The sequence below is a fragment of the Rhinolophus ferrumequinum genome, chromosome 4 (genome assembly GCF_004115265.2).
Source record: "Rhinolophus ferrumequinum isolate MPI-CBG mRhiFer1 chromosome 4, mRhiFer1_v1.p, whole genome shotgun sequence".
Lineage (NCBI taxonomy): Eukaryota > Metazoa > Chordata > Mammalia > Chiroptera > Rhinolophidae > Rhinolophus > Rhinolophus ferrumequinum.
The window spans coordinates 89,018,191-89,043,997 of record NC_046287.1 but is presented as its reverse complement, the minus strand read 5'-3'; the positions used below and the strand labels follow the sequence as shown (position 1 = coordinate 89,043,997).

General features: G+C 34.4%; 1 protein-coding gene across 1 annotated transcript in view; it reads left to right on the top strand.

Annotated features, from left to right (window-relative positions):
* RB1 (RB transcriptional corepressor 1) overlaps positions 1 to 25,807 on the top strand; it is a 154,421-nt gene that overhangs the window by 57,361 nt on the left and 71,253 nt on the right. Inside the window, exons 10-17 of the mRNA XM_033104560.1 lie at positions 581 to 690; positions 3,875 to 3,952; positions 10,420 to 10,507; positions 21,458 to 21,574; positions 22,875 to 22,931; positions 23,018 to 23,049; positions 23,133 to 23,209; positions 24,205 to 24,401. Coding sequence (XP_032960451.1) covers positions 581 to 690; positions 3,875 to 3,952; positions 10,420 to 10,507; positions 21,458 to 21,574; positions 22,875 to 22,931; positions 23,018 to 23,049; positions 23,133 to 23,209; positions 24,205 to 24,401 — 756 coding nt within the window. The remainder of the gene's footprint in view (positions 1 to 580; positions 691 to 3,874; positions 3,953 to 10,419; positions 10,508 to 21,457; positions 21,575 to 22,874; positions 22,932 to 23,017; positions 23,050 to 23,132; positions 23,210 to 24,204; positions 24,402 to 25,807) is intronic.

Here is a 25,807-nt window from a genome sequence, read left to right as displayed (position 1 = left end):
ATTTACAGATTCTAGCAATTGAAAAAGTATCTAAGATTGGGAATAAATCATGGAAGTGTGTTAAATGAGCTAATTAATTGAGCTAATGTTCTTGCCTAAGATACTAAACTGAAGGGAGATGGAGTGAACCAAAGGATTTAGGAAAGATAAGCAGAATATATAATTAAGAGGATTTGTTACAATGTTTGAAAAATATTTTCTATTGATAAGCATAGTAGAAGATTGAAAGTGAGAAATGCATGGGATGTCTGGAGGATCTTGATAGTTACGTGGTTATAATAATGCCTATTTTTATCTTACAGTTTCATCTCTATCTTGTTTTGTGTCATTGGTGGTTCTTGTCTACATAAAACTAATGAATTGGGGTGCATGTATAAAATAGGTTTAAAATTAGAGTAGAAAACGTTGCAATTTTCTTTACTTCACATGCACATACACCTTATTTGCATTGCATGTGAATTCAGTGTGTTGTAAAATTAAGTGTATATTCTACAAAAATTTTTTAATTAAATTGTACTTCTATGTACTGACAGATGTAATGACATTAAAGGATAATCATCAGTATTTTTTTTTTTTTGAGGTGGAAAGTCTCTCTAAACAATATGAAGAAATTTACCTTAAAAACAAAGATCTAGATGCAAGATTATTTCTGGATCATGATAAAACTCTTCAGGCTGATTCTACAGACAGGTATTGTACATAACATGTTTTTCTGATATGCTTTTGCTATAGGTCAATTTCGATATCGGTAGGCTCACTAGGTTTTTATTTAACTTAGTAATCTTTAAATAACATATTAAATTACTTCGTATGCCTTTATATAAAAATAAGATAAACAATATTCCAAGTATATAGTTTATTAACAAATAGAGATTTTTTTTTACGATACAGTATCTTTATGTTGATTGAAAATCTATTCTACTTTTTATTAAAATAAGTGAAAAATATTATTTGTATTGTGTATGTGAACTTTAATTTGGATTCTCATATACACAGGCTTGTATTGATTTTTTAATATCTTTATTAAAGTAATTTCTCCAACCAAGTCAAGGCAGAGAAGGAATCTTTTATTTCCTTCACGTTTTTTGGAATGTAGTTGAATTTTCACTTTATCTCACTGAGTCTTAGTTTCCTCATCTGTAAAATACAAGCATTTAGTGTAAGAGTATTATTAATATATGTAATGTATATTGATGAAAGCACTTTGCAAATAGTAAAGTGATAGGAAAATGCTAGCTACTTAGTTCCCAGTTCAATTTATGAGGTTGAATATTTTTCATAGAACTTGCATAGTATAAGTCTGTATGTGTAAGAAAGCAATCAAACCAAAGTTAGACAGTAGAAAATGAAGATGTTGAACAGTTAATTAAATATGGTTTTTTTTTATTTTTTTAAACTAAAAATACAAAATGAAGGATAAAAATCATATAATCATCTCAGTAGATGTAGAAAAAGCATTTGACATCCACTTACTCAGCATCCACTTAAAATAATTCTCAACAGAGCAAGTATTGAGGGAATGTACTTCAACATAATAAAGGTCAGACATGACAGGACCACAGCCAACATCATACTCTTTACATTCTCCAACTTGATCATGGTGTTTGATTCTTTTAGTGTATTGTTGAATCTGGTTTGTTAATATGTTGTTGAGGATTTTTGCAACTGTGTTCATCAGGGATGTTGGCCTGAAATTTTCTTTTCTTCTGGCATCCTTGTCTGGTTTTGGTATTAGGGTAATGCTGGCCTCATAAAATGACTTTTGAAAGAGTTCATTCCTCTTCTACTTTTTAAGAAGAGTTTGAGAAGGATTGGTATTGATTCTCCTTTGAATATTTGGTAGAATTCACTGGTAAAGCCAAAGGGTCTTGGACTTTTGTTGTTGGGATATTTTTAATGACTGATTTAATCTCCATAGTAGTAATGGGTGTTCAGATTTTCTGCTTCATTATGATTCAGTCTTGGTAGATTGTATGTTTCTAGGAATCTATTTGTGCTAGATTGTCCAATTTTGATGTATAATTGTTCATAGTAGTCTTAGGACTTTTTGTATTTCTGTGGTATTAGTTGCAACATCTTTTATATCTGATTTTACTTATTTGAGTGGTCTCTTTTTCTTGTTGAATTTTAGGTAAAGGTTTGTTAATTTTGTTTATATTTTCAAAGAATAAGCTCTTAATTTCATTGATATTTTTTTTTTTTTTTTTTTTTAGTCTCTATTTCTGCTCTGATCTTTATTTCCTTCCTTTTACAATCTATGGGCTTTGTTTGTTCTTTTTTTCTATTACTTTGAGGTATGAAGTTAGGTTGTTTATTTGAGACTTTTCTTTTTACTTGACGTAGGCATTATTGCTATGCACTTTCATCTTAGAACTGCTTTTGCTGCATTCCATAAACTTTGGTGTGTTACATTTTCATCTTTTTTTCCTCAATGTATTTTTATCTTTCTCTCTTGATTTCTTCTTTGATCTGTTGGTGATTTAGTAGCATGTTGTTTAATCTCCATATATTTGTGAATTTTCCAGTTTTCTTCATGTAATTCATTTTTAGTTTTATACCATTGTGGTCAGAAAAGATGTTTGATATGATTTTAATCTCTTAAATTTATTAAGACTTGTTTTGTGGCCTAACATATAATCTGTCTTGGAAAATGTTCATTGTGCACTTAGAAGAATGTGTGCTGTTGTTTTGGATGGAATGTTGTTTAAGTATCTGTTAAATCCATCTGGTCAAATGTGTCAATTAAGGCCAGTGTAGCCTTATTGAGTTTCTGTCTGAATGATCTATCTATTGGTATAAGGGGGGGTATTAGTGGGATAACAGTAGGTGACGTTCCCACTATTATTGTATTACTATCTATTTCTCCTTTCACGTCTGTTAATATTTGCTTTATATATTTAGGTGCTCCTGTGTTGGATGCATATATATTTCCAAATGTTAGAAATGTTACATCCTTTTGTTGGATTGACCCCTTTATCATTGTAACACCCTTTTTGTCTCTCAGATAGAGATTTAATGTGAATTGTTCTCTATATCAACTATTTTTTCTCATTTAGATAAATGTAATTTTTAAAATGAGCACCAGAAGAAAATTGTTGGAGTACAGTTGACCCTTGAACAATGCAGGAGTTAGAGGCGCCAACCGCTTGTGCAGTCAAAATCCATATACAACTTAAGTCAGCCCTTTGCGTATGCAGATTCCTACTTGTGGATTGAAATTACAGTTGATGCTTGAGTAACACAGGTTTGAACTGCGTGGTTCCATGAGTTCGTAAGTGAACATCCTACATTGTTCAAGGGTCAACTGTAATTCATTTATTTAAGTTGTGTGGTCTCTGTCCTTTTTCAGCCTCTTACCTGCTATTACTTGCCTGATTCATTTTTTTTAAAAAAGTTGATATAAAAGTGTACTCTCTTGAATTGTCTTATAGAATCCTAAAATACGAATGGTTGAGAGTAATTACAAAAGTTTTTGAATGACCATAAATATGGTTAATATTATGTCTTTTACCCGCAGTATTTTAATATGTAACTGAAAAAATAATGTGTAATTTGGAAGTTAAACACAAGTGAAATATTTCTTTTATTTAAGTCAAAGTTAAGTTTTTGGAAGGCATAATGATTGGAAAACTTGAGCTTTGATATTTTTGGATACTGAACAACTTGATAAGTAATAATCATTGAACATCTAACTTTGTCGAGAAGACATCCAACTTTCACTTTCAAAAAAATTCTTAGTGATGGGTGTACCCATTATGACCTGTTTGTCATAAACCTAGTGGAAAAAAACCCGACTTAAAAACAATGGTAAAAAATATATAATTTTGTTAAGTGTAAATGTTCAGTCTGAATGACTTTGCTTATTATTATTTAGTTTTGAAATGCAGAGAACACCACAAAAAAATAACCCTGATGAAGAGCTGAATGTGATTCTTCAACAGACTCCAGTTAGGTATGAATTTTCTTACTTTTGAATGTCATTATAATTGTTAATTGAGTGTGTTATAGGGCTTTGGGTTCTTTTTTATTTGTTTCATTATATATTTCTATATACATGCCAGAAATGTACATTGAGTGCTCTTTGCATTCCAGGTATTTTGCTAGTTGCTAAGGATATGATTATTAGACCTAGTTTTCTCTATCATTAAGGAATATAACCTAGAATGGGAGTGCGTTCTATTTCGGTAAATAGAAAAAAAAAAAAGTATCACCATTTGGTCTGCATACAACCTAGAGGGATTAGAACTATTTTTATGTCCTTTTCATCACTTACTTCCCACCTCCAATCTGTTAATAAGTCTTGTTGAACTTTTCTCCTAAATATTTACTGAGTCCATCTACTGTTCTCCATTTCTACTCTCACCACCCTTGTCTGAGATATCTTTCTCTTTCTCTTGGATTTTTTGCGGTAGGCTACTAACTGATCTCACTGCTTGACTCTCATCTGTTTCTTTCTCCCCACCACCATCTCTATTCTTCAGAAAGCCCCCAGAATAATATTCTAGAAATGTAGTCAGGTCATGTTCACCCTGCTGTTAAATGTTTTGTTTGCTTCCCATTCAATTGAAATACAATGTAAATTTCTTGTAGTAGTGCCTACTCATAGCTTCTGTTGCTTCACCAACCTCATCTTGTTTTCCCATTCATTATGTGCTACTCAGATTCCTGAACTCCCCAAGCGCTTCTTTTGTGCTTGAGGACCTTCACACTTGCTTATCTCTCTTCTTGAAACTTCCCTCTTTTCTTTCCATGAATCACCAATTGCTGCTCTTCTGTTAGGTTCAGCACAAATACTATTTTTTAAAAGATTTATATCTCTCTGAAGTATTTTATTTCTCATAGCATCTTCATAAATTTCTTCACAGTGGGTATCACAATTTGTAATTATAAAATCATTTGTGTGTTTGCTTGTTTTTGCCAAACCCATAATGGTCTTTAAGTTGTATACCACATGGACCGTGACTTACTGTTCACCATTTAATAATTAGGACTGAGGATAATACGTGGTACCTAATAGGAAATCAGTAATATTTTTCAAATGACTATGTATATAAATAAATATATATGTTTTTATATGTAGAGTAATAACCTAAGAGAAGTTAATGAGATGGCACAGAAGGGATTTTATGAAGTGTTGTATGAACTGAATATTGTCACAGGAGACTGGCATTTTAGTGGGTGGGAATAGCATGTACAAAGGCATGAAAGTAGGAAACAACACAATGTGTCTGGGGAACTGTTAGCAGCTCTGTATTGATTGACTATAAAATGGGAAAATGAAATTGCAGGAGAGGACAATGGGTATTAGATTATGAAGGGCCTTATATTGCCACACGCTTAAGTTTTGTCTTTAGCTTGTGCACAATATAGCCTGTTGATATAAATGAGTGTTAAGCAGGGGTAAGGATAAAATAAGACATGATTTTTGAAAGATTACATGATAGTAGTTTGTGAGGGGATGGAGGAGAGCATGGTGAAAAATAGACCTGTCGTATGTCACAATGGTTCTTAACTGGGGGTACAAATGAGAGCAACCTGAGTTTTTTCAAAGTACATATGCCCAGACCTTATTACCATAGACATAGTAAGTAAGAATCTCTGGACTGCTATATTGCAGTAATTCAGTTGAGAGATGCTAAAGATGTGAACCAAGAGTTAGGCAGTGGGAAGGAAGGAGCAAAAAAAGGTTTGGCAAATGTTTAATGAATTCATATTTAGAATATTATTCTTAAAGCATTTATGGATATGAAGAAGATGTGAGGTAAGCAATAGGATATAAAGATCATATAGATTTGGGAATGATCAGGGAGAGTTAAAATCATCAAAATACACCAAGTTGCTTGAAGTGAGGGTGTATAATGACAAGAATGGATAGCTAAGGGCTGAACCCTAAAGAATGCTGGCATTTAATTTAACTATATATAAGTTAGATTAAAGAGAATGAGAGGTGTGATTGGAAGCTCAAAGAATGAAGGCAAAAAAGCCAAAGGAGGGGACGAAGTTTCAACAAAGAGAAAGTGTTTAAGAGTGTCAGATGCTTCAAGGAAGTCAAGTATAAGAACAAATGAGAAAGAGAGATTTAGTCAAGATGGCGGAGTAGGTAAACACTGTGCTCACCTCCTCTAACGACCACATCAAAATTACAACTAAAATACAGAACAACCATCATTGAGAACCACCTGAAGTCTAGCTGAACCAAAGCCCTACAACTAAGGACATACAGAAAAACTACCTTGAGACTGGTAGGAGGGGTGGAATTGCAGAATGAGCTAGATCCACACCCAGGTGTGACCTTTAAAAATCAGGAGGATATGTTAGTTGCAGGGGTCCCCCCTGGAGGAGTGGGGTATCCCAGCCCCACACTAGGATACCCAGCCCACGGTTCCAGTGCTGGGGAGAGAAGTCCCCATAACTTCTGGCTGTGAAAACCAGCGAAGGTTGTGGCTGAGTAAGATGAAGGCAGCTGCATTACCAGGTGCTCCTCTTAAAGAGCCTGTGCATGGACTTACTGATGGACTCATTGGCTCTGAGCTCCAGTGTTGGAGCAAAAGCTCAAAAGGCACCAGGAATTTATGGGGAGGAACTGAATTGTCTGGCTGCAGGATTATGGCTGGAGGGGCACCTTTCTCCCAGATGGAGGAGCTGGTAGAAGCCATTGTATCTTTGTAGAACCTTCCCCACTCCCAGTGTGCAGACACAGGGAGATGCTATATCTGAGTCTCCATCAACCTTGCCAACACTATTCCTTTGTCTTGATTCTCTGAGACCCTGCCCCACCCAACTTTCAGACCCCAACCCCCACCCCCCCAAACTGCTTCCAGTGGCTTTTCCATATAAATGGATTGTCTTGGCTCATGCTGCAGACTTTTCTAAAATCTACAAAGGTTCACAAAACCCAAACAAGCAGCATCTGGTTTTGGCATGTTCCATACCTCTGGCTGAGCAGCCCTGAGTGCAGCACCAGCGGCAGTCAGCATCAGTTTGCATTTTGGCCTCTCAAGGTACCTTCATGCCGAGTGGGAGCAGCAGCCATCTGTGGATTGCTTTGTGGTTCATGCCAGGTGGCCCTGGGCAGGGCACAGACTGCAGCTGAACTTGGACTGTGGTGGGGCCCCTCCCAGAAGGCTCATGGGCTGGCATGCCTGGTGGTCAGCTTCGGACCCAGATGGAGCATCACCCAGCCACCTACAGGAACAACACACCAAGAGGGCAGACTGGGCAGGCACCAGAGCCCTGCTAAAGCAAACCCTGCTCGGTAGGGTCAGCCCCTGCACCACAGCTCCTCCACTGTCGTCACAACTAGTCCTCGCAACCAATCAGCCCAAGGGTCAGTCCCTCCCATTGGTATGCAAACAGCAACCAACGTTCAACTACAACAGGAGTGCACACACAACCCACACAAAGGACACACCTGGAGTACCCAGCTCAGGTGACCAAGAAGACTGTGCCACTGAGCTCTACAGAACACTTACTAAGGCCACTCTACTAAAAAGATACATAACAGCTCTTCCTAATACATAGAAACAAACACAGGGAGGCAGCCATAATGGGGAGACAAAGAAACATGTTCCAAATAAAAGAGCAGAACAAGGCTCCAGAAAAACAAAACGGAGATAAGCAGTCTATCACATGCAGAGTTCAATACACTGGTTATAAGGATGATCAGTGACCTCAGGGAGAACTTCAATAAAGAGATAGGAAACATGAAAATGGAGAGAGAAAACAAAAAAGAAACAAATAAAAAATACAATAAAGAATACAGTAGAGGGAATCAATAGTAGATTAGATGATGCAGAGAACTGAATCAGCAATTTAGAAGATAAGGTAGCATTAAACACCCAAGCAGAACAGCAGAAAGAAAAAAGAATCCAAAAAAAAATGAGAATTTAAGGGGCCTCTGGGACACCACCAAGCATATCAACATTGGCATCACAGGGATATCAGAAGGAGAAGAGAAACAGCAAGGAATTAAAAACCTATTTGAAAGGGTGGTCGGTTAGCTCAGTTGGTTAGAGTGTGGTGCTCTTAACAACAAGGTTGCTGGTTCGATCCCCACATGGGCCACTGTGAGCTGCGTCCTCTACAGCTAGATTGAAACAACTACTTGACTTGGAGCTGATGGGTCCTGGAAAAACACACTTAAATAAAAGTTTAAAGGAAAAAACCAACAACAACAACAACAAAACCTATTTGAAGAAGTAATGACAAAAAACTTCCCTAACCTGGTGAAGGAGATATATGAGCCCAGAAAGTGCAGAGTCCCAACCAAGATGAACCCAAAGAGGCCCACACCAAGACACATCATAAGTAAAATGCCAACAGTTAAAGACAGAGAGAATCTTAAAAGCAGCAAGAGAAAAGCAGTTCCTTACCTATAAGAGAGGTCCCATAAAACTGTCAGCTGATTTCTGCAACTTTGCAGGCCAGAAGGGACTGACAGGAAATAGACAAAGTGGTGAAAAGCAAGACCTACAACCAAGATTACACAGCAAAGCTATCATTTAGAATCAAAGGACAGATAAAGTTTCCCAGATAAGAAAAAGCTAAAGGAGTTCATCACCAATCCAGAATTACAAGAAATTTTAAAGGGACTTCTTTAAGAGAAGATTAAAAAAAAAAAAAAATATATATATATATATATATATATATATTTAATATATATACACACACACACATACATATATATGTATGTCAAAATATGAATAATGAAATGAATAAAAATAATAAATACATAACTATCAGTAGTTACTTTATAGTAAATGGATTAAATGCTCCAATCAAAAGACAGTGTGGCTGAATGGATAAGAAAACAAAATCCTTACATATGCTGCCTAGAAGAGATTCACTTCAGATTGAATAACACACACAGACTGAAAGTAAAGGAATAGAAAAAGATATTTCATGTAACGGAAACAAAAAAACTATGGCAGCAGTACTGATATCAGACAAAATAAACTTTAAAATAAAGGCTATAACAAGACAAAGTAAGACCCAGTAATCCCACTTCTGGATATTTATTTGAAAAAACGCAAAATGCTACTTTGAGGGGATATATGCATCTCTATGTTCATTGCAGCATTGTTTACAGTGGCCAAGATGTGGAGGCAGCCTGGATGTCCATCAAAGGATGAATGGATAAAGAGGAGGCGGTACATACCATATTTCCCCCAAAAAAAGACCTAGCTGCACCATCAGCTCTAATGTGTCTTTTGGAGAAAAAGTTAATATAAGACCGGTATTATATTATACCCAGTTTTAATTATATTACATTATACCTAGTCTTATATTAAAATAAGACCTGGTGTTATATTAATGTTTGCTCTAAAAGCCGCACTAAAGCTGATGGTCTGGCTAGATCTTATTTTGGGGGAAACGGTATATACAATGGAATATTGCTCAGCCATGGAAGGGAATGGGTTTTTGCCATCTGTAGCAGCATGGATGGACTTGAAGAGTATTGTGCTGAGTGCAGTGTCAGACAAAGACAGATGCAGTGTGATTTTGCTTATATATGGAATCTAAAGAACAAAATAAACAACCAAAAGAGAAACAAACAAAAAAGATCAAATGAGAAAGATAGTTGGTTTAGCTATGGGTCATTTTTGGCTTTAGTCATTGTGATTTAAGTAGATTAGTTAAGTTTATAGAAGCAATGTACAAGTTATAGAAGCAATACATTTCAACAGTGACAAAGTATAGATATCAGTTTAGAGAGGCTTGACTGAGAACACTGAACCTGGTGTACTAAATAATATTTACGGACCCTTTCAGGCATAAATATTCTACAGTTCTTTGCATCATTAAGTAGTGCCTACAGTAGCAGTGTACTTACTGCTACTCCAAAATTGGAACATTAATATTTAATATACCCCCCACATCCATAAAATTATAGAATTAAAGAGATCTTAAGAGATTGACTCAATTTTATGCTTTAACAATGGTGGTGACTTCTAAAATTGTATATGTTTTCTTCTTGAAAGTCTCTGTAAAGGAGAGTCACTTGGTTACTTGAGTTACTAAATAACTTAGTCTTTATTTTAAAATTGTTAGTATTTAATTATAGTGGTGTTTTCTTAAAAGATTACTATTTTGATACCAGTTTGCTTTCTCCTTAAAATGTCGTTAGTTTGACCAATTAATGTTTTATTGATATATATAGTTTTAGCAGTAAATAAGCATGTCAGTTCTTTACTTATAAACTCACTGATTATGAGTCCATCCTTTCTTAAATATTTAAATAAAATGTGATTCCTAAACAATAGTACACAAAGGGTTTTATAGTTTTATTTCAGAGAACTTCTTAAAGATAAATTGGAGACAGTGAGTTTGAACATACTTTTAACTTGTGTAATAGATATACCTCATTTTTTCTTTTTTTCCTTCATTGCTTAACACGGCTTCCTATTTTTTTTCCTCTAGGACTGTTATGAATACTATCCAACAATTAATGATGATCTTAAATTCAGCAAGCGATCAACCATCAGAAAATCTGATTTCCTATTTTAATGTAAGCCATGTGTGAAACATTATTTATTGTAATATCTTGCCAAAGAAATTAGAAATTAGAAGTTAAAATACTGAGTAATTTTTAAAATATCCATCTCCCAACCAACATATAATTGTCTCTTTTCTTGCTTTTTTAAACCCTCCAAATTAGATATTATTAGTAGTATTGTTTTTTGTAGACAGTGTTACTTTTAGTTTTCCTCATGTTTACTATTTACCTTGCTCAGCATTTTTTCTTGCAATTTAGACCTCATTTCTGAGGTTACTTTTTTTCCTACTGCAGACACATTCTAAGATTTGTGTGCTGTTTTTTTCAGGAAGACAGAATTACTGATTTTATAGAATATGAAATTTTTGAATGATACTGTTCACATTTCAAAGAAAATTACTAATCTGTATTTTGGAAAGAGTATTCTTTAATGTATAATATTTTGAATGTATTTAATTTATAAATATTATAAAACAAAGTCAATCTTTGGTTATAGCTGAAAAGAAGCTGGTTTGTGATATATTTTAATAGACTACAATACGAATTAGAGTATTTTAATACATCTTAATATACATTTTAATAATCATCTTGTAATGTATTTTAATTATTAAAGTTGTATAGCCCCACCTCATATGATACATATATTGAAATTTCTTTTGTAACCATTTCTTTATCTTGTGTTTCTGAAAACATAGCTAAATTATTTAGCTAATTCAAACTTTTTGTAAGCACAGATTTAAATTAGGAAATGATACCATGCTCAAATCTTAGTTTTACTTTTATCATTTGATTTTTTTCGGAGTAACATAGATTTCAATATAACTCTTAATTGAGGATAATTTCTAAGAATAATCGTGCTCTTTTTTTTTGTTAATTGTTTCATTTTTTATTAAGGTATACTTGACATGTAACATTATGTTAGATTCAAGTATACAACATAATGATTTCACGTTTGTACGTACTGCAAAATGATCACTATAATGTATAGTTAACATCTGTTACCATACTTAGTTACAATTTTTATTTTTCTTGCCATAGGGACTTTTAAGATTACTCTCTTAGCAACTTTCAAATATGCAATGCAATGTTCTTAACTATAGTCACCACGCTGTACATTATATCTCCGTGACTTACTAATTTTATAACTAGAAGTTTGTACCTTTAACTTCCTTCACCCATTTTGCCCTTCCCCTGCCTCTGGCAACCACCAATTTCTTCTCTGTATCTATAAGCTTAATGTTTTGTTTTTTAATTTATTTTATTTTTTTTAGATTCCGCATATAGTAAGATCATCAAGTATTTGTCTCTCTCTGAGTTATTTCACTTAGCATAACGTCCTTAAAGTCCATGCATGTTGTTGCAAAGGCAAAATTTCCTTTTTATGGCTGAATAATATTCCACTATGTGTGTATGTGTGTGTATATACTTATATGTATATGTGTATTTACAGAGGGTGCCAAAACATGTAAACACATTTTAAGAAAGGAAAAAAACTGTATTAAAATTCTGATACTTAATATATACCGATTAGAAAAAGATGAATACAAGTCACGTTTGACTTCTGCAATTACAAGAGGTGCTCAAAGTGATTACCATCAGTGTAATTTTAATATTATTTTTTTTCTTTACATTAAAGTTTATTGGGGCCACGATTGGTAGTAAAGTTACATAGATTTCAGGTACACAATTCTGTGATATATTATCTATATCTCACATTGTGTGTTCACCACCCAGAGTCAGTTCCTTTTCCTTCACCATATATTAGACCCTGTTTACCCTCTTCTGGAGCCCCGCTCTCCCCCTTATCCCCTGGTAACCCCGGAACTATTGTCAATATCTATGAGTTTTTGTTCTTTCAATTGTTTGTCTTGTTCTTTTGTTGTTTTCAATTTATATACCACATATCAGTGAAATCATACAGTTCTCTACTTTTTCTGTTTGACTTATTTAGCTTAGCATTATAATCTCAAGATCCATCCATGTTGTGACAAATGGTACTATTTCATCTTTTTTTACCGCCAAATAGTATTCCATTGTGTATATATACCACAATTTCTTTATCCATGCATCTATCGAAGGACATTTGGGTTGTTTCCGTGTCTTGGCCACCGTAAATAAAGCTGCAGTGAACATTGCAGCACACTTGTCTTTATGGATAAATGTTTTCAGATTTTTTTGGGTAGATACCCAGGCAAGGGATTGCTGGGTCATATGGTAATTCTATTCGTAATTTTTTGAGGAACCTCCACACTGCCTTCCATAGCGGCTGCACCATTCTGTATTCCCACCAACAGTGTATGAGTGTTCCATTTTCTCCACAGCCTCTCCAACACTTGTTACTATTTGTCTTGTTGATGATAGTCATTCTGACTGGGGTGAGGTGATATCTCATTGTGGTTTTTATTTGCATTTCTCTGATGATTAGTGATGTTGAGCATTTTTTCATATGTCTATTTGCCATTTGTATGTCTTTTTTGGAGAAATGTCTCTTCAGGTCCTCTGCCTGTTTTTCAATTGGGTTGTTTGTTTTGTTGTTTTTGAGTTGCTTGTATATTTTGGATATTAGCCCCTTATTGGAGGTACTGTTTGCAAAAATCTTCTTCCATTTAGTTGATTGCCTCTTTATTTTGTTGATGGTTTCTTTTGCTGTGCAGAAGCTTTTAAGTTTGATATAGTCTCATTCATTTATTTTAACTTTTAATTCCCTTGCCTTTGGAGTCAAATTCATAAAATGCTCTTTGCACCCAAGGTCCGTAAGTTTAGTACCTATATTTTCTTCTATGTAGTTTATTGTTTCAGGTCTTGTGCTTAAGTCTTTGATCCATTTTGAGTTAATTTTGGTACATGGTGACAGATAGCAGTCCAGTTTCATTGTTATGGACGTTTCATTCTTATGCTTTCCAATTCTGCCAGCACCATTTATTAAAGAGGCTGTCTTTTCTCCATTGTATGTTTTTTGCTTCTTTGTCAAAAAGTGTCTGTCCATATTTGTGTGGTTTTATTTCTGGGTTCTCACTTCTATTCCATTGGTCTATGTGTCTGTTTGTCTGCCAATACCATACTTACTGTTTTGATTATTGTTGCCCCGTAGTACAAGCTAAAGTCAGGGAGTATGATACCTCCCGCAGTGTTCTTTTTTCTTAGGATTACTTTGGCTATTTGGGGTCTTTTGTGGTTCCATACAAATCTGATGATTTTTTGTTCTGTTTTTTTAAAAAATGCCATTGGGATTTCGATGGGGATTGCATTAAATCTGTATATTACTTTGGGTTATATGGCCATTTTAACTATTTTGATTCTTCCAATCCATAAGCACGGAATGTCTTTCCATTTCTTTGTGTCTTCTTCAGTTTCTTTTAAAAATGTCTTAACAGTTTTCAGTATATAAGTCTTTCACATCCTTGGTTAAGTTTATTCCTAAGTGTTTTATTCTTTTTGTTGCAATTGCAAAAGGAATTGTTTCTTTTAATTTTTTTTTTTGAGAGATTTCATTGTTAGTATATAGGAATGCAATGGACTTTTGTATGTTGATTTTGTAGCCGGCAACTTTACTGTATTCATTGATTGTTTCTAATAGCTTTTTGGTGGAGTCTTTAGGGTTTTCTGTATATAGCATCACGTCATCTGCAAAGAGGGACAATTTAACTTCTTTATTCCCAATTTGGATGCCTTTTATTTCTTTCTCTTGCCTGATTGCTCTGGCAAGGACTTCCAATACTTTGTTGAAAAGCAGAGGTGATCGGGGACAGCCATGTCGTGTTCCTGAACGTAGAGCAAAGGGCTTCAGTTTTTCACTGTTAATTATGATATTGGCTGAGGGTTTGTCATATATGGCTTTTATTATGTTAAGGTATTTTCCTTCTATACCTATTTTATTAAGTGTTTTAATCATAAATGGATGTTGTATCTTGTCAAACACTTTTTCTGCATCAATTGATGTAATCATATGATTTTTGTCCTTTATTTTGTTTATGTGATGTGTCACATTGATAGATTTGCATATGTTGAACCATCCTTGTGCCCCTGGGATGAACCCCACTTGGTCGTGATGAATAATCTTTTTAATGCGTTGTTGCATTCAATTTGCTAGAATTTTGTTTAGGATTTTTGCATCTGTATTCATCAGAGATATTGGTCTGTAGGTTTCTTTTTTTGTGTTATCCTTACCAGGTTTTGGTATCAGGGTAATGTTGGTCCCATAAAATGAGTTAGCAATATTGTCTCTTATTCAGTTTTTTGGAAGAGGTTGAGCAGGACAGGTATTAGATCCTCTTTGAAGACTTGATAGAATTCACTACTGAAGCTATCTCTCTGGTCCCGGACTTTTGCTTTTGGGAAGGTTTCCAATGACTGATTCAATTTCCTTACTGATGATCGGTCTATTTGGATTTTCCAGTTCTTCATGGTTCAGCCTAGGAAGGCTATATGTTTCTAAGAACTTGTCCATTTCTTCTAGGTTATTGAATTTGTTGGCATATAGTCGTTCATAGTATTCTTGGATGATCCTGTGTATTTCTGTGGCATCCGTAATAACTTCCCCTCTTTGATTTCTGATTTTGTTTATTAGTGTCTTTTCTCTTTTTATCTTCGTGAGCTTAGCCAAGGGTTTGTCAATTTTATGAATCTTTTCAAAGAACCAGCTCTTTGTCATATTTACTTTTTCTATTTTTTTTGGTTCTCTATTTCACTTAGTTCTGCTCTGATTTTTATTATTTCCTTTCTTCTGCTGACCTTGGGTTTCATTTGTTCTTTTTCTAGTTCCTTAAGGTGTAACATGAGGTTATTTATTTGTGATTTTTCTTGTTTCTTGAGATAGGCCTGTAATGATATAAATTTCCCTCTTAAAACTGCTTTCCCTGCATCCGAAAAATTTTGGTAGGATGTATTTTCATTCTCATTTGTTTCTATGTACCTTTTGATCTCATCTCTTATTACTCCAAGTGGGTCGTTCTTTAAAAGTATGTTGTTCAATCTCCACTATGTTGTTTAATCTCCACGTATTTGTGGTTTTTCCTGTTTTCTTTTTGCTGTTGATATCCAATTTCAAAGCCTTGTCATCAGAGAATATGCTTGGTATGATTTCAATCTTCTTAAATTTGCTGAGGCTACTTTTATGTCCCAATATATGGTCTATCCTTGAAAATGTTCCACGTACACTAGAAAAGAATGTATAGTCTGATGTTCTAGGATGAAGTGCTTTATAAATGTCAGTTATGTCCATTTCATCTAGTGTGTCATTTATGATTGCTATTTATTTATTTATTTTCTGTTTGGATGATCTACCCATAGCTGTCAGTGATGTATTTACGTCCCCTAGAATAATTGTGTTTGGGTCAATTTCTCCCTTTAGTTCTGTTAGTAGCTGCTTGGTATATTTTGGTGCTCCCTGATTGGGGGCATAAATATTGATGACTGTCATGTCTTCTTGTTGTATAGTGCCCTTTATCATTATGAAACATCCATCGTTGTCTGTTGTTACCTGAAAGTCTGTTTCATCTGACATCAGTATGGCTACACCTTTTTTTCTCTGGATACCATTTGCTTGGAGTATCAATTTCCATCCTTTCACTTTGAGTCTATGTTTGTCCTTGTAGCTGAGATGCGTCTCTTGGAGGCAGCATATGGTTGGGTTTAGTTTTTTGATCCAATCTGCTACTCTGTGCCTTTTTGTTGGTGAGTTCAGTCCATTTACATTTAGGGTGATTATCGATATGTGAGGATTTCCTATCATTCCATCTTTAGTTTTCTGGTAAGACTGTGTCTCCATTGTTTCTTTGCCTTTTTGTTGTTGTCTGTTATTTCTGTGAGGTGGTATTCTATGATGTTTCCCTCTGTTTCTTCTTTTATTATGTCATATATTTCAATTCTGGATTTTTTTTGAGTGGTTACCATTAAATTTATGTAAAAGAAAGTTTGATATTTACAGTATTCCATTTTCTTCAGCATGCTTACTTTCTCCATTCCCATATTCTGGTTCAGGCCTTTACTCTCCCTGCTTTTGTGTTTTGGTTGCCACAAATTATCCCTATTGATGCTGGTCGAATAGACTCCTTCAGTATTTATTGTAGTGTAGGTCGCATGTTGGAAAATTCCCTTAGCTTCTGTATGTCTGGAAAGGCCTTTATTCCTCCTTCATATCTAAAGGATATCTTTGCAGGATATATTATTCTTGGTTTATAATTTCTCTCTTTCAGTAGTTTGAATATTTGGTTCCACTCCCTCGTGGCTTGTAGATTTTCTGCTGAAAAATCTGATGATATTCTAATGGGGTTTTCTTTGTAGGTTTCCGTTTTCTTTTCCCTGGCTGCCTTGAGGATTCTTTCTTTGTACTTAATTTTTGACAGCTTCAATACTATGTGCCTTGGAGAGGCCTGTTGGGGTTGAGGTAATAGGTGTTCTATTTGCTTCTTGGATTCGAGGATCCAGGTCTTTCCACAAGTTTGGGAAATTCTCATCAATTATTTGTTTGAGTATACTCTTTGTTCCCTTCTCTCTTCTTCTCTTTCTTGTATGCCAATTATTCTTATATTCCTCTTTCGGATGGAGTCAGAAATTTCTTGTAGAGTTCTTTCATTTCTTTTAAGTCTCAAGTCTCTTTCTTTCTTTTTTTTTTTAAATTTATTGGGGTGACAATTGTTAGTGAAATTACATAGATTTCAGGTGTACAATTCTGTATTACATCATCTATAAATCCCATTGTGTGTTCACCACCCAGAGTCAGTTCTCCTTCCACAAGTCTCTTTTCTTATTCCATCCATGTCATTTGCAGATTTCTATCTTTGATGTCACTGTTGTCTTTCCTCCATCTGGTCAACTCTACTACCTAAGCTGGCTATTTCATTCTACATTTCTTTTACTGAGTTCTTAATCTCCAGAAATTCTATTTGTTTCTTTTTTAAAATTTCAATCTCTTTGGGAAAATGTTCATTTTGTTCTTTTATTATGTTTCTGAGTTCATTAAACTGCCTGTCTGTGTTTTCTTGTATCTCGTTTAGTTTTTTAAGAACTGCAGTCTTGAATTCTCTGCCATTTAAGTCACATATTTCCATATCTTTAAGTTCCTTTTCTGGAGACTTTTCATTTTCTTCCTGAGCTGTCTTGTTGTCGTGGTTATTCATGGCAATTAATGATTTGTTATTTCTCTTCCTAGACATCTACAGGAGTGAGTTCTGCGACAGGTTGATAGAAAGAGGTCTTTGTTTTGTTTTCCAGTAGGTATTGGTAGAATGTTTTATTTTTTCTCTGACTGCAGTCTTTTATTCTCTCTCACACTGTAGTGTTATGTTTTCTCTGCAGTATTCTGGCTTCTCCACAATGGGGGAATTCCCTGGAAGGTGGGCTTCCCCTCTATGAACAGTTCCCCTGGGTCATATGGCGCCGCATCTGTGGGGGGATATGGAGAGCTTCTGAAGTTGCAGAGCTCTTCCTGCACCAGATTCAGAGCCCGTGTTTTTCAGCAACTCTGTTTACTATCTGTCCCTAGATAGGTGGGAACAGGAGCGGGGTGGGTTGTGAGAGGTGGCCCAGAGCAATGGAGGCGACCACCACCACAGCCAGTCCTCCCCTTTGCTGACTGGCTTCCACAGCTCCCTCCCCTTTGCTGGAACTAGTTGGGCTACGAATCTATGTCTGCGGACCACAGTTCTCAGAACTGCAAATATTGTGTTGTTTTGTTCTGACTCTGCTACTGTTCTGCTTCTAGCACTGGGCAGGTGGGGCGGGGCGAGCTCTGGGAGGGTAGGGAGGGGGCAGCTAGTCTCAGTGCCTAAGGCTTCCATTCTCTGAGGCAATGAAGGCTTAAACTACCGTTTTCAGCCTTCTTCCCTCAGTCTTTGCTCCGAGGTCTCTGCCGTGAGCGTTGGGTTCAGCCGTGTTGAATGCTGCCCCCTCAGCCCTGTGGGCCATAAGCGGAGCCCTAGCAGTCCGAGTTCTTCCCTCTCCCGCAGCTGCGGTAGTTCCGGGATGCAGCGAGCTCGGAGCACGGAGCTAGGTCTGCGTCCTGCGCCCGCAGCTCCGTCTCCGCACTTCTCCCTTCCCTCCTCACCCATTGGCGCACTTTGCCCATCTTTAGATGATTTCGGTAGTGAGCCTCTTTGTGTTGCCTGTCTGCTGTGCAGGGAGTCCTTCGTGGAGTTATAGTTGTTCAATTTTTTGTAAATTCCATACAGTTGTTCAATTTTTTGTAAATTCCAGGGGAGATTTCCAAGAGGCTCACCTCACTCCGCCATTTTTATCCATATTGTTTTTTTCCTTTCTTAAAATATGTTTACATTTTTGCTTTATTCATTTATCCATTGATGGACACTTAGGTTTTTTGTGTCCTTGATTGCTATAAATGATGCTGCAGTGAACATGGGGCTGCAGATATCTTTTTGAGACAGTGTTTTTGTTTTCTTTAGATAAATACCTGGAAGTGGAATTGCTGGATCATATGGCAGTTTTATTTTGAAGTTTTTGAGGAATTTCCATACTGTTTTTTGTAGTGGGAGCACCAATTTACAATCCCATTAACAGAGCAGAAGGGTTCCCTTTCCTCCACGTCCTCACCAACACTTGTTATTTCTTCTCTTTTTAATAATAGCCATTTTAAAAGATGTGAGGCGATATCTCATTGTGGTTCTGCTTTGCATTTCTCTAATGATTGGTGATGTGGAGCTTTATTTCATGTAATACCTGTATGTTCTTTTTGGAAAAGTGTCTGTTCAGATCTTCTGCTCATTTTTAGACTTGATCCTTTTTTTTTTTGGAATTGAGTTTTATGAGTTCTTTGTATATTTTGGGCATTAACCCCTTGTGAGATGTATAGTTTGCAAATATTTTCTTCTATTGACTAGGTTGCCTTTTCATTTTGTTTTTTATGTTCATTTTTTTGCTGTGCAGAAGCTTTTAGTTTGATGTAGTCCCACTTTTTTCATTTTTGCTTTCATTGCCTTTTCTTTTGGTGTCAAATTCAAAATATCTCCAACAGTGATGTCAAGGAGCTTACCACTTATGTTTTCTTCAAGGAGTTTTATGGTGTCTTACATTCAAGTGTTTAATACATTTTGAGTTGACTTTTGAGTATGGTGTAAGATAGTGGTCAAGTTTTACTCTTTTGTATGTGGCTGTTCAGTTTTCTCTGCACTATCTATTGAAGAGACTTTCCTTTCCCCATTCTGAATTCTTGGCTTCTTGCCACAAATCAGTTGATGACATGTGTGGGTTTAGTTCTGGGGTCTGTATTCTGTTCCATTGATCTATATGTCTGTTTTTATGCCAGTAACTTGCTGTTTTGATTACAATAGCTTTGTAATATAGTTTGAAATCAGGAAGTGTGATGCCTCCAGCCTTGTTCTTCTTTCTCAAGATTGCTTTGGCTATTTGGGTTATTTTGTGGTTCATACAAATTTTAGGATTGTTTATTCTATGTTTATGAAAAATGCCATTGAAATTATCATAAGGATTGCACTGAACCTGTAGATTGCTTTGGATAGTATGGACATTGTAACACTATTAATTCTTTCAATCCATGAGCATTGAATATCTTTCCTTTTATTTGTGTCTTCAGTTTCTTTAATCAGTGTCACAGTTTTCAGTGTACAGGACTTTCACCTCCTTGTTTAAATTTATTCCTAGGTATTTTATTCTTTGTGATGCATTTGTAAATGGGGCCAGTTTCTTAATTTCTCTTTCTCATAGTTTTTTATTAGCGTATTGAAACAACTGAATTTTATATATTGATTTTGTATCCTGCAACATTACTGAATTTGTTCTCACAGTTTTTTTATGGACTCTTTTGGGTTTTCTATATATAATAATACCATATCATCTGCAAATAGTGACAGTTTTTCTTTTTCTTCTTCAATCTATATGCCTTTTATTTCTTTTTTTATTACCTTGTTGCTTGGGCTGGTACTTTCAGTCCTTACCTTATTTTTGATCTTAGAGGAAAAGCTTTCAGCCTTTTACCATTGAGTATGATGATGCTGACTGTGGTCCTGCCATGTATAACCTTTAGTATGTTGAGATACATTCCCTCAGTACCTGCTCTGTTGAGAATTATTATCATAAGTGGATGTTGAATTTTATTAAATGCTTTTTCTGCATCTATTGAGATGATTATATCATTTGTATCCTTCGTTTTGTTAATGTGGTGTATTACATTGACTGATTTATGGATGTTGAACCATCCTTGCATCTCTGGAATAAATCCCACATGATCGTGGTGTATGATTCTTTTAATGTGTTGTTGAATCTGGTTTGCTAATACTTTGTTAAGGATTTTTGCATATGTATTCATCAGGAATGTTGGCCTGTAATTTTCTTTTCTTCTGGCATCCTTGTCTGGTTTTGGTATATGGTAATTCTGGTCTCATAAAACGGCTTTTGGAAGAGTTCACTGTTATACTTTTTTAGAAGAGTTTGGGAAGGGTTGGTATTAATTCTCCTTTGAATGTTTGGTAGAATTCACCAGTAAAGCCAAATGGTCTTGGACCTTTGTTTGTTGGGAGATTTTTGATCACTGATTTACTTTCCTTACTAGTAGTGGGTCTATGTTATCATGATTCCATCTTAGAAGTTGGTTTGTTTCTAGGAATTTAATAATTTCCTCTAGGTTGTCGAATATATTGGTATATCATTGTTCATAGTAATCTCTTATGGTCCTTTGTCTTTCTGTGTTCTGTTGTAATGTTCATGAGGTTCCTTTTTGATGGATTAAAGAGCTAACAAATAAATCTATTCCCTAACCTTTTTGCAGAAAATTTAGATAATACAGTTTTACAGTTGTACTCTAGAATTTTTTTGTCACTACAGTTTGAAAATGAAATTCTGTATGTTCACATATTTTTTAGAAGTTGTGTTTACTTATTGTAGAAATGTTTTCACAGTATAAACATTTGAAAGTGAAAAATCATATAGACAGTATGTTAATTTTGATTAAACAATATCCTCCATATTGATTTTTGTTTTTCCTTGTTAAAGAACTGTACAGTGAATCCGAAGGAAAGTATCCTGAAGAGAGTGAAGGATATTGGATATATCTTTAAAGAGAAATTTGCTAAAGCTGTGGGACAGGGATGTATAGAAATTGGGTCACAGGTAACGAGTTCATTTTGATTACTGCCACTATATTTCAAATGTATGCATCTGTCCAAAATGTGTAACTACTATTATGGTATTTGTTCAATAGTATAAAATACTGGCAGATACTCTATGCTGGCTGTCCATGTATGCTGCTATTTATGAAAAACTTTATGGGAAAATGTTCCTTACTCCATTATAAAAACAGAAAGTAAACATGTAGAAAATTTTAGAAAAATCAAATAAGAAAAAAGTTAAAATCTTTGATACTGTTAAATTTTTGTTGCATATGCGCTGACTTCTACACTTAGGAATATTCACGTATGCATATACTTATATGAATGGGATCATATTATACATGCCATTTATCAGTAATACTATTTTTACTATTACTATTATTATTCCAGAAAATCTGAAACTAATTTATTGGGTAAGAGTATGGGCTCTGGATTAGAACCGTCTGGTTCTACCATTATAATCAGTCATTTAAATTCTCTGAGATTCGGATTTTTATATTTGTTCAGCTTTGTTGTGTGGCATTAATGAGGTAATATAAAATATGTTTGAAAACTGTATTCTGCTATACACATTTATTTCGGTGTAGTGAGGTTATGTTTGATGCCATAAGTATTTTAAACAATTGTATTTAGAAGTTCATTTTGTTGGTATACAAAATTTGTGCTCATAATTTGAAATGAAGAAATATGGTTTGTGTGTGAGCATGTATGTCTGCATGTGTGTATCTCTCAAATTTGATTATTCTTCAAACTCTAATGGGAACTAATTATTGGTTAAAACTTTTTGCTACTAAGATCAGTTGAATCTGATTTTTGCCTTTGCCAGTTTTATGGACAGAGACTGTTTTTTGAACCCTAGACAGCTATCTTGAAAATACGTGTCCTAGGTCACAAAAAATATTACATTGATATGTAAAATAGTACCACGTATATTATATATATATACACACACAGACACACACACACACATATATACACACACATATATAAAATATTATATATGTGATATATGCATAATAATTTTATATTATACCTATTTATATATTTATATATATTATAAAATTATATATGATGTAGACATAAATGGAATGGAGGAAAACAAAGTGCGGGACCTCCCTTCTCGATAATTTTTGGGGAATGTCATTTTATACTTTAGCTTTGAGTTTAGACAAGCTAACGTTTGTGATTTCTTGAGCTATATTCCTAATAAGGTTCTGAAATGTATTTCAGGAGAAAACTTTTTAAAAATTAATTGTGATTTTCTGAAATAGTAGAATCTAATTCTTTTTCTTTCTTTGTAGCGATACAAACTTGGAGTTCGATTGTATTACCGAGTAATGGAATCCATGCTTAAATCAGTAAGTTACAAAGAAAATAATAGACAACAAATTTAATGCTGATATAAAAAAGGTTTCAGTTAAACGTTATTTCGTATCTGTTTCAGGAAGAAGAACGATTATCCATTCAAAATTTTAGGTAAATTTTTTAGTTTTAGGAAAACAATTTCTTTGTACAGAAGTAAATGTTTCAAGAATAATTATTTTTTTCTTTTCCTTTAGCAAACTCCTGAATGACAACATCTTTCATATGTCTTTGTTGGCATGCGCTCTTGAGGTTGTAATGGCTACATATAGCAGTAAGTTAAATTTTAGTAAATAAACATTTTAGTTTAACTTAAAGTTAAAAAGAAACTTATCTAAGGTGTGGTGTGTTTTTTTTGGGGGGGTGGAGTTAAGAAGAATTACATATTTTAGATCAGTATATACTGAAGAACGTAATTGGTCACCATAAACCATTTAACTGGCTTACTATCTGAATTATTTCAGGTCATCTTGGGAGTAGTATTTCACTAGGCTCTTATTCTGGGCTATACCGAATCCAGGCAGTGTACATACTGAAACCCCTTCAAAGATTTATGAGATTTTAAAATCCAAAGGAGTGAGTACTAAGGCGTAGCGTCCACTCATATGGAAACACTGCTCTAGACTCTAAGATCATGTGACCAGAGGTTGGAGCCAGAATCCACCAGATAAACATAAAAGAAGCCACTGAGAGTGATTTTTTAAATACACTTTTAAACATCTATTATTTTGCAAATAATGTTGCAAATGTTAAATACTTCTGTTTGCAAAAGAAGATTTAATGATACAAATATACAATGAAAGAGAAACTTAAATTAGTAAACAAATATGAAAAACTGTGAATCCTCATTAATAACTAAAAAATGCACGTTTAAAAGAGATAAACATTTTCTAATCAATCAAATTAGCAAAATCTTAAAGAATCCTTCCCTCCCCCGACCAAGGATTAATGACCCAGTTAAAATGGGTACTAACGCATTGCTGGTTAGATATTAAACCTGTCTCTGATAGAAGTTTGGGTTATTTAAACCTTTGACAATTTGATATAAGCTATGAACCCTCTGTCAAGGAAGAACATGCACACATACACTCAAAATTTTGAAACCTATTTCCTAGGAGTCTGTAGGCTCCAGAACAAAAAAATTCTGCTCTAAATATATTTTTTGTTTAGTCTTTTTACTATGTTTTACTTTTTGTTTGATAAAACCTTCCAACCGAAAAATACATAGTTCATTTCATACCTAAGTTACATTTTTTCTTTCATTTTTAGGAAGTACATCTCAGAATCTTGATACTGGAACAGATTTGTCCTTCCCATGGATTCTGAATGTACTTAATTTAAAAGCCTTTGATTTTTACAAAGTGATTGAAAGTTTTATCAAAGCAGAAGCCAACTTGACCAGAGATATGATAAAACATTTAGAACGATGTGAACATCGAATCATGGAATCCCTTGCATGGCTCTCAGTAAGTAACTAGCTAAAATAATTAAAGATATTTATATGCATATGGCTAACAGTTATCTGTTAGTGGGAGGTATGAGTTAAAATTTGCCTCAAGAGCAAATGTGCAGTTTCATGAATAATGTGTTTTCGGTGTACAGCCCAAGAATCAAGTGGAATATTAGAATGGAGTTTTCTTTTATTTGAGCTCCCCAAACCATCTGACATAGTGATTTATTTAGGAAAAGCTTTTCTTAAAGCATGGCACTTTAAAAGAAAGCCGAATTCTTTATAAAATATTTTGCTCATTTGCTTAAAATAGAGGGTATTGTATTTGAAAATGTAAATGTCTGCTCTTAAATTCTAACAAAACGATAAAATTTTTGAGATTATCCTAACTTAGATGATTTTAAATAGTGTAGTTTTTTTTTAGTTCAATTTAGTTGGATTATAATTTTTTTTTTTGCCCTGCTGTTAGATAGTCCAAAAAACTGCACTATTGTTCAATTACAGTTAATGTTTATAGCATTACAGATAGGGCACAAATCGTATTTTCTAGGTATCCTATTTATAGCATACAAGCTATTGATAAGACTTATTTTAGTAAAGGTGGCATTTTCTGTGTAGTAATAGAAAAATATTTGTTTGAAGTTCTTTTATTAAGCTCTTTAAATCCGTGTAGTTGAGTAAAACTGAATCATCAGATTTGTTGATTAATATAGGGTTGGTTTTTTTTGAAACTGTGTGGCATGCTAAGTATATATCTTTTTATTTACTTGTATGCCAGTATATAGAAATGGCAGTGAAAAAAATTAAGACTTTAATTACGTTAGAATCCTAATTTATACATGTAACCTTAATTTTAATTTATTGATATTTTAAAAACTTAATGGCTAAGAGATAACTTATTTCTTAGAGTTTTCTTGTATTGCCATATAGACAGAGTGGATAGAAAAGGAGAGTAGTAGGAGAAGTTGATAGAAAAACGTTCCATTGCTATTATTGAATTTAGTTAACTCCTTTACAGGAGCTTTCACTTTATAGAAAAGGAGCAGTTAGGAGAAAACTGAGAATCTGAGAGATTAAAAGAAAGTAGCAAAAATAGATAGATAAAGAAATGAACAAAATAAGTAGAGAGTACTTTTCAGAGGATGATGTGCCCTTTCCTTGTAGAAATTGAAATGGAGACATTTACTGTATCATCTGAAAGCGACTATTCCCATTTCTTTTAGAGAATTAATTTTATTTCCATCCGGATACATCTGGTATATGCCTTGCATTGGGGTAGACATTGTGAGGATACATAAAAGACATGAACTCTGAAAATTGTTCAGGAAATAGTAGATATTTACGGTTTAAAAGTTGCTTGCACTCAAGCCTGTTTAATACATGTAATAGTGCTCTAGGATTCTAAACAGTATTCTTTTATTT